The 16,019-nt window shown below is 49.5% G+C and overlaps 6 protein-coding genes across 6 annotated transcripts; 2 read left to right on the top strand and 4 right to left on the bottom strand.

Annotated features, from left to right (window-relative positions):
* Positions 1-66: 66 nt before the first annotated feature.
* Positions 67-1,697, top strand: FSST1_003500 (Mur ligase; the record flags this gene model as incomplete). Its single annotated transcript, XM_083229585.1, has 4 exons — positions 67-93; positions 149-280; positions 335-1,233; positions 1,283-1,697. The coding sequence occupies 4 exons, from the start codon at positions 67-69 to the stop codon at positions 1,695-1,697; spliced, it is 1,473 nt and encodes a 490-aa protein (XP_083086930.1).
* A 54-nt stretch (positions 1,698-1,751) lies between these two features.
* FSST1_003501 (Mur ligase) lies at positions 1,752-3,230 on the bottom strand (the record flags this gene model as incomplete). Its single annotated transcript, XM_083229586.1, has 1 exon — positions 1,752-3,230. One exon carries the CDS (start codon positions 3,228-3,230, stop codon positions 1,752-1,754), a length of 1,479 nt encoding a protein of 492 aa, XP_083086931.1.
* A 571-nt stretch (positions 3,231-3,801) lies between these two features.
* FSST1_003502 (mitochondrial inner membrane protein Mitofilin) lies at positions 3,802-5,823 on the bottom strand (the record flags this gene model as incomplete). The annotated part of the gene is made up of 3 exons (XM_083229587.1): positions 3,802-3,846; positions 3,900-5,627; positions 5,710-5,823. 3 exons carry the CDS (start codon positions 5,821-5,823, stop codon positions 3,802-3,804), a joined length of 1,887 nt encoding a protein of 628 aa, XP_083086932.1.
* Positions 5,824-7,303: 1,480 nt separating this feature from the next.
* Positions 7,304-8,812, bottom strand: FSST1_003503 (ras family-domain-containing protein; the record flags this gene model as incomplete). Its single annotated transcript, XM_083229588.1, has 7 exons — positions 7,304-7,651; positions 7,705-7,896; positions 7,956-7,982; positions 8,036-8,055; positions 8,131-8,254; positions 8,295-8,351; positions 8,609-8,812. 7 exons carry the CDS (start codon positions 8,810-8,812, stop codon positions 7,304-7,306), a joined length of 972 nt encoding a protein of 323 aa, XP_083086933.1.
* Positions 8,813-9,071: 259 nt separating this feature from the next.
* On the top strand, positions 9,072-11,325 carry FSST1_003504 (SacI homology domain-containing protein; the record flags this gene model as incomplete). Its single annotated transcript, XM_083229589.1, has 3 exons — positions 9,072-9,297; positions 9,373-11,105; positions 11,155-11,325. The coding sequence occupies 3 exons, from the start codon at positions 9,072-9,074 to the stop codon at positions 11,323-11,325; spliced, it is 2,130 nt and encodes a 709-aa protein (XP_083086934.1).
* A 737-nt stretch (positions 11,326-12,062) lies between these two features.
* Positions 12,063-15,707, bottom strand: FSST1_003505 (uncharacterized protein; the record flags this gene model as incomplete). Its single annotated transcript, XM_083229590.1, has 1 exon — positions 12,063-15,707. The coding sequence occupies one exon, from the start codon at positions 15,705-15,707 to the stop codon at positions 12,063-12,065; it is 3,645 nt and encodes a 1,214-aa protein (XP_083086935.1).
* Positions 15,708-16,019: the final 312 nt, after the last annotated feature.

The raw sequence follows: 16,019 nt of genomic DNA on the forward strand, positions 1-16,019 counted from the left end.
GCCTCTTGGAGAACTTTCAGGCAACCCTTCAGCTTTTTAGTAGTCCAAAGAGCATCGTTATCTACCATGGCTTCGTCCGGGCGTTGCTATAATGTACGTCACGATTGCTTACACAAGACAGGGACGAAGTGTCTAACCTCAACATCAGGACGCAATTGATGCGCTCAATTCCCTTCAAACTCCTTTTGATATTATTGAAGCTCGCAGGAAAGCTGGTATAAAGCCCAATGCTGTATCAATCCAAGAGATGAAGACATATCTTCATCGTATCGGGTATACAGTAAGACCAACCAATTCAAGACCCTGAATATGAATGATACTCACAATATCTCAGCCATCTGATTTGAACAAACTCAACATCGTTCATGTGGCAGGTACCAAAGGGAAAGGGAGTACTTGCGCATTTGTCGACTCCATCCTCTCTCAATATCAGCACGCAAGAGGCACACCCCACAAAACAGGTCTCTTCATATCCCCTCACCTAATAGCTGTCCGCGAGCGCATCCGTATCAACTCGACCCCTATCTCAGAAGAGCTTTTTGCAAAGTACTTCTTTGAAGTCTGGGACCGTCTGGAGGCCGCACCAAAGGATGAAGCGGATAAACTCATGCCTCCTCGACCTATCTATGCTCGCTACCTAACCTTGATGAGCTGGCATGTCTTTCTTCAAGAGGGTATTGACGTTGCTGTGTACGAGACGGGAATTGGAGGAGAGTTCGATGCCACCAACGTTGTCGAGAACCCAGTAGCTTCGGGAATCAGCACACTTGGTGTCGATCATGTCTTCGCCTTGGGTGACACTGTAGCCAAGATTGCATGGCACAAAGCAGGTATAATGAAAACAGGCAGCGCGGCTTTCACAATCGAGCAAGTACCAGATGCAGACGAAGTCCTTAGAAAGAGAGCCGAGGAGAAGAACGTGGGTTTGAAAGTCCTTGACGTTGACCCTCGGTTAAACGCCGTCAAGATTCGACCAGACGCCGTTTTTCAGAAGCGCAATGCCACACTGGCCGTTGCCCTTGCTGAAACAGCACTTGAAAAGATTGGCTTTGCTCTTCCACCGCGTTCGGAACCTTTACCTAAGGAATTTGTCGATGGTCTTGAGAAGGTTGTGTGGAGGGGTCGATGCGAGGTCAAGAATGAGGACAAGGTGGCATGGCACGTTGACGGCGCCCATACCTCCGACAGTCTGAAGATGTGCTCTAAATGGTTCAGAGATGAGACTTCAGGACGGTAAGTTGTTGGATACCCAACTTTGATTACTAGCTAACATTTATTTTAGCAACGGCCCTCGTGTCATGATCTTCAATCAACAAGGCCGCTCTGAGGCCACTGAATTTCTCGAGTCTGTCTTCAAAGCAACCAAACGTGGTGGCCAGCCCGCCTTTGACCATGTCATCTTTTGCACAAACGTTACATATGCCGAGTCAGGTTACAAGCGTGACTTTGTCAACCACCAGTTTGACCCTGCTGAGATTGACAAGATGACGGTCCAGCAGCGCTTCGCTGAGAAGTGGACAACTCTGGATCCTGGTGCTACTGTTAAAGTCATGCCGACCATCGAGCAATCTATCGACTATGCACGACATATCGGGGAAGATCTTCCAGAGGGTGAGACGGTTCAGGCACTCATCACAGGCAGCTTACATCTTGTCGGCGGTGCGCTGGGAATACTGGAGAAAGCTGATGCTTTATGATTTATAATGGAAGACAAGACGTTGTATTTATATGGGCGTATAGAAGGAAAATATCTACAATAGACCCTCGGGCTCCAATACTCGCAATATACCCCCTACAAGATGCATGCTTCCTGTTACCAAAACCTTTTGATTCGATCCTACGACTTTTCTTGCTTCAGCAACTGTATCTTGAGTATTGTCAAACGTCTTGATCTGACACCCGGCTACCCTCTGACCCATCGACTCTGCCACTCTTGTCTGCACTGTCAAGTCTCCAGCTTCGCCACTAGATGATTTCTCCTGATCGTTTCTTGTAAAGAATGCATGGCTAAAAACATTCTCCCGCCCTGTGACTTCTTGAGTAGTGTCGAGCAAAATCGCTAAAAGCTGCGCTGCATCCCGCTCCTGTTGGTTGAACACTAGTATTGCTGATTCGCTTTCACCAATACTGGCAGCGAACCATTTTGCAACCTCTTGCATGCTGTCTTTAGTGTGCGCACCGTCAAGATGCCACCCTATATGGCCCTGTTGAATTATCTCACAACGTCCCCTGAGACTTGCCTCTTTGAGCCCAGTAATCATTTTTTCGGGGAGGTTCAGCAAAGCTGTCGCCGGCTCGATATCCATGCCCAGATGCTGACGCACAGCAAGGACAGCGAGAGCTTGGTTGTACTTCTGGAAATCACCTGGTAGTCTTCCGACCACACCTCCCCATTGCTCAACGCTCGCATCATCGAGCTCGATGAGTTCCGCGCCCTTCTCTGCCGCTCGTTGTTGAAGAATCTCCCTCACACTGGGCTTCTCATCCATTCGGCGGACGAAACCACGCACGCCTGGCTTAAGAATGCCTACCTTGTGCCATGAGATCTTCTCAACAGTATCACCCAGCATCGCAACATGATCTATACCCAACTGCGAGATAACAGCTGCAGAGACAGCCTCTGGGGGTACCACATTCGTAGCGTCATATTCGCCTCCAATGCCGCATTCGAGAACAACGCTGTCGACCTTTTCCCGCAGGAAGATGTGCCAAGCGAGAAGCGTCATGAAACGGAAGAAGAAGGGTTTAGAATTAGGCCCATTTGAGTCAGTGATACTTTGACCCTCCTTCTTGGCCGCGTAGGACAGTCGCTCCCAGAGTTCAAAGAAGGCCTCCGCGAAAAGGGCTTGAGAGACCTGCTCACCCTGGATAGCGATGCGCTCGCGGGGGCTCACGAGATGTGGGCTCGTGTATGTGCCGACAGTTTCGTATTGTCGCAGCATACCCGTTGCAAATGCACTCACAGAACCTTTACCCTTTGTGCCTGCTATATGAATGTGCTTAAGGCGAGCGAGATCCACTGGTTCATAGCCAGCGCGCCGAAGCCATTCGCGCATCTCAGGAAGCGCCAGCGCATTTAGGTCTTTGGCTGGTTCGAGTGAGGCATTTTGCGAAGTAGGATTGTCGAATAAATTGGTAATCTGACGGTTCGAATAGAGTGTAGATAGTAGGGTGAGAGCTTCATTGTAGTCTCGAGATGCGGTGCTAATACTCCTTCTTGTAGCCATCATATGTGTTGTCAAATAGCCTTTGATAGAGACACAGCGATGGCTCAGCTTGCCAACAGAAAGGACATTGTGAGAAAGCATTGATCCGAAACAGTAGGTTGAGGTTACACAGAAGCTCAATTGAAAGTTTTCATGTGACGAGGAGCTACATAGTTCAACCGCTAGGTGATTAAGTCAGTGCAAACTGCCCATTGTAGAACGTCAGCTTTTTGCCTTGGAAATTCCGGTCTCAAACCTGCTAACAGCAACAAAAGGTAATTTAAAGTGATCTAAGAATTGAAACAAGATACTAGGCTCGTAAGACAGTATTATTTTTACTCTCAAATTTAATAGATTTGGGTTCCAGTTATTTTTGAAAAACAGCAGCTGACGTCTGATGCAAATCGTACAGTATTGATCAGCAGGCAGCGATCAAGTATCGGATTTAATGATAATCTTGTCAACAATGAACAAGTAAAATATGGTAACCGCACCCTTATCGTCTATTGCTATCTAATACACGGCCGTCCGGCTCCTCTAGACACGACGACACCGGGATCCAATTATACACAACAAATGAGACATCCCTTTTTATTTAATCCACACGAAGACTTTGAAGACGGGCCTCTGTGGCAATCACCTATGAAGCATGTTAGTAAAGTGAAGCTGTAGAAAACAACGATTTAAACTTACGTCAAGAGCCTGTTGAACCTCCAACACCTTGCGAACCTCACCCAACCAATCCTTACTCAAAGTCTTGGCCCATCCATCTAGACCGTTAATTTCTCGTGCCGCAGAATCCAAATCACCCTCTTCCAAATATGTTTGGGTTCGGGTAAGAATGCTCTCGACATCGTTACCGTCAGCAAGACCCTGCTTCTTGAACATGACGTGGCTGAGGACCCAGCTGGAGGCGTGGCTGGCAACACCGGCCTCGTCAGGCAGTAGCGAAGCCTTTCGGACCTCGTTAGCGACACGGCGGAAACGGTCAATCAGTTGGGAAGAGGTAGAGATGCCACGCTGGTAAGCCGCAGGGTTAACTGAGGCGATAGCAGCGTTGACAACGGGGTCATCGGAAGCGATCTCACGGAGGGCAACCAGTTCGCGGATAAAGGGACGAGGGTGCTGGTCATCCTCGAGGCTGGCTCGGACAGCCTCGACAGCGACGTGTAGCTGCTGAGTCTTGAGATTGGTGTCGAGTACTTCGTTCCAGCCGGTAGTGAGCTTCTCAAGCTCACCAACAGCAGAAGACAAGGCGTTCAGCTTGCCCAGGCGGCTCTCACGCTCCTGCTCAACCTGCTTCTCGATATCCTTGGTAAACTCCTTCTTGAGAACCAAGGCCTGCTGAGCGAGCTGATTTTGGAGCTTCTCTTCGTTGACCTTCTTTTCACGCTCCAAGAGAACGTTAACTCGACCCTCGTAGTTTTCTCGGACCTTCTTCATCTCGTCCTCGAAGTCTTGTCGCCATTGGTTCTCCTGACTAATCATGGTGTTCTCAACACGGTCAATCAGGTCAGTGGCGGCCTTGTCGAACTCCTCGATCTTTTCCCTGACTTGCAGAGCAGCCTTCCTCTCAAACTCGCCCTTCATACCCTTAAGCTTGCCTCCCACCTTGGCGATTTCACTCTTCGCCTTGTCGACGGAGGTGCCATACTTGCCGTGGGCACCGTCAGCGTTGATAACCAGAATGAGATCATTGACCATGTGAACGAGATCCTGAACAACAGGCTCCTTGGCATCCTCAAGTGATAGCAGGTCAATGGGCTTCAGAGGAGGCATCTTAGAGGGCTCGTTAACTTCGGGAGCCTTGAAACCTGTGTTGGATTTGGGGGCGGGAGCAGGTTCCTCCTTGGCAACAGTCTTGGCCTCCACAACAGGAGCCTTGGGCTTGGGCTTGACTGTCTCCTTAACCTTCTTGGTTGCGGATGCAACAGGACCAGCACTCGAGTGACGCTCGGCCTCGGCAACTCTCCATGAAGCACCGCTCTGAGCGGGAACTCTGACAGCATCCTCGGTAGCTTGGGTCTTGGATCGGCCGGTGGCGTTGGGGAATCGCTTCTTGTAATCCATCTCCTCGAGGTAAAGGACAGCCTGCTCGGCAAATGGGATGTATGCAGTAAAAAAGTCGTGGAAGTTGTCGCTAATACGAGAGTACCAGACACCTCCAGCGAAGCCAACAGCACCAAGGACGAGAAGGGTAAAGACAAAGTTCTTCAGTCTTCGGAAGAAACCCTTCTTCTTAGGTGCGGGAGGAGGAGGGGGAGGGGGTGTTCTGGGAACCTCTCCAATAACAGCCTTGGTCTCGCCGACATCGTCGATAGTGGTCTCGTGGATTCTCTCGGATGTGATAGTCTGGGAAGTTGGCAATACTGGTTGCTTGAGAGGATCGAGCTCGGGCTTCTTGTCGACAGCATAAAATCGCTAAACAGGAGTCGATACGGTTAGCTAACTGCTACATATACACACTACCAAGACGAGGTGTGACGTTGTTAGGAGAGCTTACCTGGTTAGCAAGAGAGGCACTCCGCGTAGCCGCAATGGGCCATTGGCGGGCAGCAGCGGCCACAACGGGCCTACCACCAAAAGCCCTCACAGACTGAAGCGAAGTTCGCAACATTGAGGGATTACAATGGCGAACAGGGCGCAGTTCGCGATGCAGTTGTATATCGGTTTGATGGAGTTGAGAGCTGGTTCAAAAACGCTCAGGGTAAAAGTTCGGTAAAAGCCAGCTCCCGGTTCCGCATGGAGCTAGAATGTTAGCACAGCGGCGGGAACCGGGTGACGCAACTACTACATTAACTACTGGAATTTGGACATGATGATGAGACAAAAAGCCAATGGACAATACTAAAACTGATTTGGTAATAAAACTTATTTAGATTTTAGATACCGGTCATTTTTGGCTCACTTCTACAATCACTCTCTCTTTTCAACTTTGGGGAAACAGAAGCAATTTTATCACACTCTAGAGACATTAGGTTATCGGAACTCCAGCATATCATCAGACCCTGCTAAAGCAGAAGAAAAATAAGAGTCTTAAGAAAAAGAAATAATCAGGATAATAATAAAATCACAAGCTTCATTCAGGAATTACAAGTAAGTAGTTTCCAGCTAATGTTCAAGAATATCGTAACTCTAGCTATTAATTAACGTATTTATTATCTATCAGTACCTAGTTCTCTATACTCAACCAGGTTTTGCTTGTATTCATATATTATACTTCAGAGAACCAAGCTAGTGGATAGCAGAAAAAATAGCCTCCTAAGCCTTAGGGTATAAAATTAAGTAGTCTAAGAAGTATAGTCTAAGGAGCATAGACTAACCTACTAATTTCGTCTTATACTTCTAGATAGTAGTCAATTTTTCTAATACCCTGAGGCCAAGTCACCATAATCGACTCACCCTAGCATCAGGGTAACAGAAAAACAAGAGATAAAAGTTATAGGTCCTAACACTGGAGGGTCAGTGGGGTAACGAGATCTCTTGGAAATAGCCTACTGGATGCCTATTATTTTAGCTTATCTTCCATGGCCTGGGTATCAGGAAAAAGTGACCGTTGGAAGCATAAGGGACGAAATTAGTAGGCCAGTTTATGCCATTTAGGCCATACTCTTAATATGCTTTAGGGTACGAAAATAAACATCCTAAGCCATTTAGATCAGACTTCTCACATATCACATAAACATTGCAGCGACACAGTTGCAGTTGCGTAAATCATCTAATAACAGCCATCTATTAAGAAGCTGCGAAGGAAAGGAAATGCTACAGAGCGCCTCGTACATGTCCCCGTGTCGATTCATCTCATGAGCCACTCTATCGCATGCTCAAGTGCCGAGCTCCAGCAACTTGAAGCATACAGACCGCCCATACTACCAAGCAACAAAATTCAAGTTCCGTATTAAAAAGTATGGACTGAACTGATCCCTCCAAAACCAAAGACTCCAATAAATTATATGACGCGCCCCAGCTCATTCGTCCACCCCAGAGTTCATGCAGGACAGCTTGCCACGCATAGACTCAAGCTGAGGGTTAGGTGATATGTGCGTAGGCGTGATGAAAGGTTGTCTAAAAATCAATGCTTCAAACTCGGGGCTAATCTAGCAACTGCAAGGGCCGCTGACGTTGGTGTTGGAGTTCTCAGGAGCCAGACTGACTCCTGGTCGTTGACCAGGACGAGCGTGTCGTGGACCGGCCTGGTCCAGAGGAAGCTTCTTGGCGATGGCTGTGAAAAGAGTTTGAACGTTCTCAGCAGTTTTGGCTGAAGTCTCAAAGAAAAGAAGGCCAGCTTCACGAGCGTAAGCCTCGGCGTCGGCAGTGGAGATGGCTCGCTTGTCGGGCTGCTCAGTGACCAAATCCAACTTGTTTCCTGCAAGAGCAATGACGATGTTCTCGTTCGCTTGGCGCTGTAGCTCCTTGACCCAAGCCTTTGCCTTATCTAGCGATGCCTGAAGGAAGGTTAACATTCGTCCTATAAAGATAAGTTTCCAGATGAGCGTACCGATTGGGTGATATCATATACAACGACGGCGCAGTTCGCATTTCGGTAGTACATGGGAGCCAAGGACTTGTAGCGTTCTTGGCCGGCGGTATCCCAGATTTCAAACTTGACCGTGGTGTTCTCATCGAGGGAGATGGTTTGAGTCAGGAAAGCAGCACCGATAGTGGACTCGCGATAGGAATCGAATTGGTCCTGCAAGGCATTGGTGAGTTACTGTTTTGCACAAAGTTGTTGGCTTGGGTAATCCTTACCTTGACAAATCGCAAGACTATTGAACTCTAGATTCATATATCAGCAAATGATTGTATCAAGGCCCTTGTTATGATTATACCTTTCCGACGGCAGACTCGCCTATGACAAAATGTTAGCAAGCATGTCATGAAACGGGGACGGGGTTGACAAGAATGTGGCTGCAATGTAACATACCTAGAAGAACCAGCTTGAACTGCGCAAAACGGGTGTTGGTGCCGCGGGCGCCAGCGGGAGGTTGTCGGGAGGCCATATTGACAGACGGGGATGTGATTTCGAGATGGAGAGATATGGAGAGTGTCTACCGAGAGTGGTAGTGGTAGTGATAGTGGCGGTATGACCTGGGCGTTGGGATCGAACGTGTCCTGGGCAATGGCGTGGAGAGACGGACGCTCGGGCTGAAAATCGTATCGAAATTATTTGCGACGATAACGAATCGAGGTGCAAGATAGGACCGGCGGGTGATGATGCGGATAGGTATGAAAGACAAGAGTCGAGGCTGAAGGTGAGAGGCGAGTCTTAGGACGGGGCTTCGCTTCTTTGATTAAGATGGGATGGGAGGTCACTAAGTGATTGCCTGGTTCCTTGGTCGTGACTGGCTTAGACGGCACGAGGCACACGTCAGGCAGGGCCCTTTTTTGGTAGGGAAACCCACTGTGCCACTGTAGTCGGCGGGAGGACGGGGTCCTGGAGAGGTGCGTTTCACTGGAGACTTGCGCAGTCTGCTCGAGGTAGTGGTACTGATAGCACTGCGAGATATACATGTAAGTTCAAGTACCCATACTTTACACGAGCCTAAATTCCACATGTGACGTGCGTTCTTCGAGCCACAGTGGTCCCTCAACCATGGTTCCGTCATTTCGATTTCCTTATGTGGCTGTGCTGTAGCTTCGCTGGCCTCATCAACTCATTCGCTAACCAAACTATCTCATCTCAACCCATCCCTCACGTCGAATCCCTTTTTTCTTAGTTCATTGTCTTTCTTTGCCGTCGAGGGCAGACAAGTCGCCAAGTTGGCCACTACCAAGTCCCGGGCTTTACTATAACCCTTTGCTTTTTTATTCTCTTTTCTAATCTTCAACAAACGACCATCAGCTATCATATAGCTTCGTCCTACAATGTCGCACCTCAACACCCCAAGGCTGCCTTATCGAGATATCAACGTCAAGATCGCCAACGATTCTTATACCTTCACTTCTCCATCTTCGCCTGATGCGCCCGCTCTTGTTATCGATCGTCCTACTGGTGATGTTCGCCTAACTGAGGGCAGTGCCGCATCTGCCAAGAGAACAACTCGCGTTTCTAGTATCGCTGGTATTCTGGGAATTATCCAGCTTCGTCTTGGTTCGTTTTTGCTGCGCTATGCCCTTGGCTGACCCGTCGGGTGCTGGCTCATGCTCTTTGACTGACTATGTAAAGACAAGTATGTCATCTTCATCACGAAGGCTCAGCCCGTTGGCCGCCTCAAAGGCCACATGGTCTACAAAGTCGCTGCCACCGAGATTATGCCCATGCGCGAGCGCTTAATCCACGACCCCGATGAAGACGTATTTATTCAGCTTCTCAAGAACTTCCTTGCTTCCGGGCCCATGTACTTTTCTTACTCAATCGACCTGACCAACTCTTTCCAACGCCAAGCCCAAGCCGACACTTCCAAGCCCTTGTGGATGCAAACCGACGACCGGTTTTTCTTTAACAAATATCTTCAGAGCGACCTAATTGACTTCCGCACCCGAGGTGCCCGATCGCAACCTGGCGCGCAGCCTGGCGTCGACCCCTATATCCTACCATGCATCTTTGGCATGCTTGAGATTAAGCCTACCACGTTCAAGGGCAACCCCCTGACCATGGTTCTGATCACCCGTCGATCGCGCCACCGTGGAGGTACTAGATACTTTACTCGTGGTGTAGACGATGAAGGACATGTCGCCAACTACAACGAGACTGAACAGGTCATTATCCTCAATGACAGCAACAGTGGCCTTGGTGGGTATGCAGGTAGCTCGGACATGCAGAGCGGCAAATTTGGCGCTGGCGCCAGCCAGGAGATGCAGATCTTCTCCTATGTTCAGACCCGAGGCAGTGTTCCTACCTTTTGGGCTGAGATCAACAGCCTGCGATATGTCCCTAAGCTTGAGATTCGGGGTATTGACACGGCTCTCACTGCCGCGCAGAAGCACTTCGATGAGCAGATCCGCCTGTATGGTGATAATTACCTGATCAACTTGGTTAATCAGAAGGGTCGAGAGGCTCGGGTCAAGGACTCATACGAGAAGATGGTGGAGAAGCTTGTTTCTACACCCAGGGAACGACAAGAAGCAGACCTGCTCACAGCGGAGAAGTTCACCACCATCCAGCCCGAAGCCAAGCGTCAAGAATTTGACCGCCTACACTACGTGTACTTTGACTACCACAGTGAGACCAAGGGCATGAAGATGCACAAGGCTTATGCCCTGATTGAGAAGTTGGCCGAGGCTCTGGAGAAACAGGGTTATTTCCGTGCCGTTGACACTCCGTCTAGTGTTGATGGTAAGCTCGATGCCCGCAGTTACCAGACCAGTGTCATGCGTACCAACTGTATGGACTGCCTGGATCGAACAAACGTCGTGCAGAGCATGTTCGCTCGACACAAACTTGACCGCATCTTTGAGGATGTCGGTTTTATGCCCCGTGGTTCTTCGTTCCGTGACGAGGATGCTGCTTTCGAGGATATGTTCCGCAACCTCTGGGCTGACAATGCCGATGTCGTCTCCAACTCCTACTCTGGCACTGGCGCCATGAAGACAGATGTCACCCGTACAGGAAACAGAACAAAGGTCGGGGCTCTGCAAGATGCTCGTATTGGTGTCACACGTTACTTCCGTAACAACTTCTTCGACGGCCCTCGTCAAGATTCTTTTGATCTCTTCCTTGGAACCTACCGACCAGGCTCTGCCAACATCGGTACTACCCTGGTCTTTACTGATCGTCGTCCGATCTTGATCCAGTCTATTCCTTACATTCTCGCCTTCAGTGTCTTTATTATTCTCACTGGTCTGTTCACTCGTCGTGCACCTGATGCGAGCGCCTTGCCCCTCCGCATCTTCCTTTTCTTCTGGATGGCCATCGCTGCCTGGTCTTTCTACTTTATCTGGAATCACGGCATGCTCTACGTAAGTTATTTGCCATGTAACATCCCAAACTCAATACTAACATGCACAGGTCAACTGGCCCCGCCTCAACCCCAGGCCATTTGCCGTTGAGGGCTACAACGAGCACTTCGCCAAGGCACGCAAGGACTCTGTCATTGGAACATATGTGGCGAAGCACGAGAGAGGCCTCAGCACGGCTAGATACCTTAATGCCGAAGAAGGCAAGAAGAGGATTGAATAGACTAAAAAACCAGGCGTGGAAGTTTTATTGTAATGCGGATGCTTAGTTTTCTGGTGTGGCAGTATGGCTTTGAGCTTGTTTTTCCTTTGCTCAAAGACTGTAGGAAATTGCCTGTTGCTTTTAAATCGGACGGACGGACGGAAACAAGGAATTTCATTCATCTTACTCAATCAACGTGTTTGCATATATTGACTTTGGTGGAGCTGGCCTCCCTGGGTCGCCCAACTTGCGTCCGAATGTCACAATATTTTCATCTCTACTATGTAGCTAAAACATGTAATATAGATCTTTTTGCATGTGGCACTTTGATTTGTTTCACCAAGTGGGTTTATGTGTTGATGAACAGCTATTGTGCTATGGGCGAGCTAAGGTAGGCCTTACTCCTTAAATATTAACTAAGATACAAATATGTGACAGAAGGAATCAAACAAAAGAAATAATAGAAGTATCGCTCAAACTATGCCATATGCCCTGAAGCTAGATGCTACTACCGTAACACGAGGCGCCGCGCCATGCTGCTTCCCCATAGATGTAAGAAAGGGGTATCAAAACTGGATAACGGTGGGTATCCGTGAACAAAAGGAAGCGAGAAAATGTGTAATGCTAATAGCGAACATGGTAACAATAAGCAAAGAGTGAAAATGAAATAGTGAGTCTTCGATATCCTCAGGCCCCTGAAAAAACTCCTTTGATTCCCATTGTCCCACAACTCCTATCTTATTAAAGGGTCTTATAGCTCACAGCCAGAGGAGCCATTTGAAACCTCGCCAAACGCCTTGCCCAATGCCTAGGAAGAGTCTGAAGATGGTAACGACGAACCAGACATACCACATAAAGCCAACGAGCGTCCATTCGACGAATGACCACATACCGCGGCGGAGCCATCTGAATCGTCTGCGTCTGTTGCGCATCATCTTGTCAGTCAAGTCAGTGACATGCTTGACCTTGAGAAGTTGGCCCAAAGCCAAGTCTTTGCCAGTCTCATCAGCTTGATCTGATGCCTCGCGTGTCATTCCTGACAGCTCATCGGCGATTCGCGAGCGAACACACCAGATGCGCTCTTCGAGCCTTGGTCGTGTTTGTCCGGTGAACTTGTCTGCTGACGTCTGCCATTGTTCCATTGATTGCTGGATAGCTGCGCCAAGAGTGTCGCTGGCCAGCCGGAAATGATCGGAGCAGGGAATCGCATCAGTAGATGGGAGCGATTTCTTGGGGGTTAACTTTGCAATGTCAGCCCATGGTACACCTACCACGGTTGATTGCGATGAATTGCCCAACCCTTGGAGACTATCGTTGGCAAAGGGGTTATTCAATCCATTTGAACGACGAGATATTTCCATGGCTTTGATACCAGAAGTAAGAATAAGCGTGCGCAACCGGGCGATTTCACGCTTTGAAAGTCGACTTTCCTGAGGCATAGGTTGATTCGCGATAGACCACTTCCGGGCTCTGAAGTTATCAGGCTCATCGAAGCGAATCATTGGCATCACCTCATCCGACTCCTTTTCTGTGCCTCGAGTGCCATCTTTGGCGCTCTCCTGGCATGACTCTACTTCTGACATCGCAGGTTCAACGGCAGATACCCTCTCAGCCTCCTGGGCTTTGGCAGGGCTAGAAGTGTTGGAGAAATCAAGCGGAGGAGGCTTGGTCATATTGACACGAGACAGCGAAGACTGATTCTTTTTGACATCAGTCGTCGACTGGCCACGTATATCCGCCATGGGTTGGAATTGTGGCATTGTGTCCAAGAAATGCTTGGCACTATGCTGTGGTTCCGGCTTATTACGCTTCGAGTTTGTTCGGGACAAATTAAGAGAAATTCTCGATCGGCCTTTGGGCTGGTCATTGTCAGATTCGTCGGATGATAGTATGTCGCTCGGGGCTTCCATAGGCGTATCCTTTTTCCATAGTATGTCGCCGATTTTCGAAACGCCCCCTCGAAACACTGTATCAATACGAGGGCCCTTGAACATGCCTCGCAGGCCAACTTCATCGCCTCTTGGCTTGACACTGCTCGAGCTGCGTTGATGCTTGTGGCCCTCAAAGATTGGTCGAGAATTAGAAGGGTGCCGTTCGAGCGGCTTTGCTTCCATTACAGGAAGAGGCTCTGGCGATGGAGGTCTTTTGATTTCCTCCTCTACTTCTACGACTTGCTCTTCAGGTTCGTCGCGAATCTTATCCTTAAAGATTTGCTTGACCTTTGTGAACGGATTTCTTGAAGGAGAAGAAGACCGAGAAGAAGGAGCCGAAAGATTCAAGCCAGTCGGTGGCGCTGACAGACTGTAACGTGGAGCGAGTTCAGGCGACATAGGTTGAGGAGAGTCAATACCTTCGTTGTGATTCCTTCCATGGTGTGAGCCTCCTCCGTTATGTCTTCCGAGCTTTGGCAACGACGGGACCTCCAAGGACACTCTACTCTGTGCAGGTCGAGATTCTGGGTCTTTATGGTCTATCGTGTTCAACTCCCTACCAGTAGAAAGTTTTGTTTGTGAGTTGCGTTCGGGGGAAGTCAAGCTCTCAACTTCGTTGTACTCGGCCTCGGTTTCTGGGACGTATGATAGCCTCTGCTGCTGTCTCATATCTCGAGCAACCATTTCCAGCATTTGCTTCTCTAGCAATTCGGTCTCACGGCTGGAAATTGTCCCTCGCCGAGCCCTTCCTTCACTCGGCGTCTCATCCTCGCTAGCAGAATCATCCGAAGACGAACCCCTTCTTCTGAAACGGCGATGATGTATAGAACCGCTGTGTCGGTGGAAGGATCCCATCTCCTGAAGTTTTTGTTTCGCCCGGTCTCTATGGCCTGGTTCCGATGTATCTGTGTCAGTTTTTGTGAGTTTGTGATCGTGAACGTCTGCGTTCCCGTTTGTCTCCTCCACAGTTTTGGTTATCAAGGGTGAAACACCAGTTGTAGGGTCCTCTGACTGTATTGAAATCGGCCTACTCATAGCTTCCTCCGTCTGAGGGTATATCTTGTTCAGATGTCTATCCTCAATGAGTTGCTTGTGGTGGTCTTGTTCCAACCAATAAGCATCTGCAATTAAATCGCACGCTTCGAAGAACCAGTCAACTCTCGGACGTCGGACTCGAAGGGCAGCCTTTGCAGCTGCATCCGTAGTCATCTGCGAGTCGATCTCTTCAGCTGTGGGGAACGGCGGTAGTACTGAGCCGTCGCTGGAGGGAAGCTCTCTGGCTCTGTCTGATGCTTCTTCGACCCAGTCTTTGACAGATTCAACGTCAGAAAACCCTTGTTTCTCGCCATCGATGACCATTCTTTCCCGAGCTCTGACTTTCCGGTTACGAATATATTGCAAGAGGTTATATTCTCGGCCAAGTGGGATCATGAGCTCTCTGTTTCCAAAATTACGCATCTTCTCCTCTGTGGGCGAGCCAGGGGGGCTTGAAGCTGAGGTTCTATCGTAGCCGGTCTTGAGTGGAGGAAGGACTTGCAGCAAGCGTCTGTACTGTGCCATTAGTTCCAAATGCTCCCTGGCCTTCTGCGCTCTCGCCAAGGTTGAAGTTGAAAAGTGATAACGGTAAGATGCATCGGGAGCATGTTCAAAAGGTTGAGGGCGCAAAGGGCTGCTTGACCTCACGCCCGGTAATCGCGGTGTGAGGGACTGGTTCGGAATTGGTGAAGCTCCCCTGGCAGCCTTTCTTTGTTGTTGAAGATGGGCCCTGAGGTTACTGCCGGCCTGAGAGTCCTGCACAGGACCTAAGCGAGGAGGGTTGCCACGGCTGATGTTGCGCCGCGACGCAATACGCCGTGATTCACTCAAGTTCAATGCCATATTGACAATTTGGGTTGAGTCCACGTCAAGCGCGGTGCCTGGATGCGACGTGTGTGCCCGTCGGCCGCGTTTCTGGCCGTCACTCCTTTTCGATACATGGAGGTCCTCCTGAGATGTATCTGGCGACACGACACGGGCTCGAGGACCGTTGGCAGAGCTAATACCCAGGCCAAATTCCCGTTGCCCATTGGATGAGTTTGACTCCTGAACATCCTTCCCTTTATGTCTTGATTTACTTCGATGCCCGCGCCGTTGGTTACCAGAATCGTCATCCGCAACTATAGGCTCCTGGAGCAAGAAGGCACCGCTCGTTTGTGTCTTATGGGGTCGCTTTGACCGGGCTCGTTTCGGTCGGCCAGCTTGAAGGCCGCTGGTAGTAGCTGCAGCACCACGAGATTTATGATTGAGGCGTGGGAGAGACTCATCATCGGAAAAGGCGAGTGGCCGTTCAGGAGGAACATGAAGGAGGCCGTTGATACTGTGATCTCCCCTTTCTGCGACATCGTAGCTGAACCTCGTAGGAGGCTCGGGGGTTACTGGTCCATCCCGTCTGCCATATGCACTCAGCGAGGAGGCAGCACGGTGGTCGGCCATTGCGCGTTGGTTATTGCATATACAAGTTCGACTTTTACGCTCGCAATCAGGATGGAAGCGGGGGGTTGTCGTCAGAGTTGATGAATCGAGCAGTGCTGCATTGTTTTTCTAATTCCAAGGGTCCTTGCCGATCAAAATCGCAAGATCCTGGTCAGAACGTGTTGTCCTTGGTGACGATAGCTTTCGGGGGGCTAATTAAGCGTGGACGGTGACTATGGTAGAGTAGTAGGTAAATAAGGTTGATTGAGATCGGAGTGGATGCCCGGAGAGGGAATCCGCCTCAAGAGCTCATGGCTCTCTCTGGAAGTCTAT

This window comes from Fusarium sambucinum, chromosome I (genome assembly GCF_050947815.1).
Source record: "Fusarium sambucinum isolate potato_lamoka chromosome I, whole genome shotgun sequence".
NCBI classification, from domain to species: Eukaryota; Fungi; Ascomycota; class Sordariomycetes; order Hypocreales; family Nectriaceae; genus Fusarium; species Fusarium sambucinum.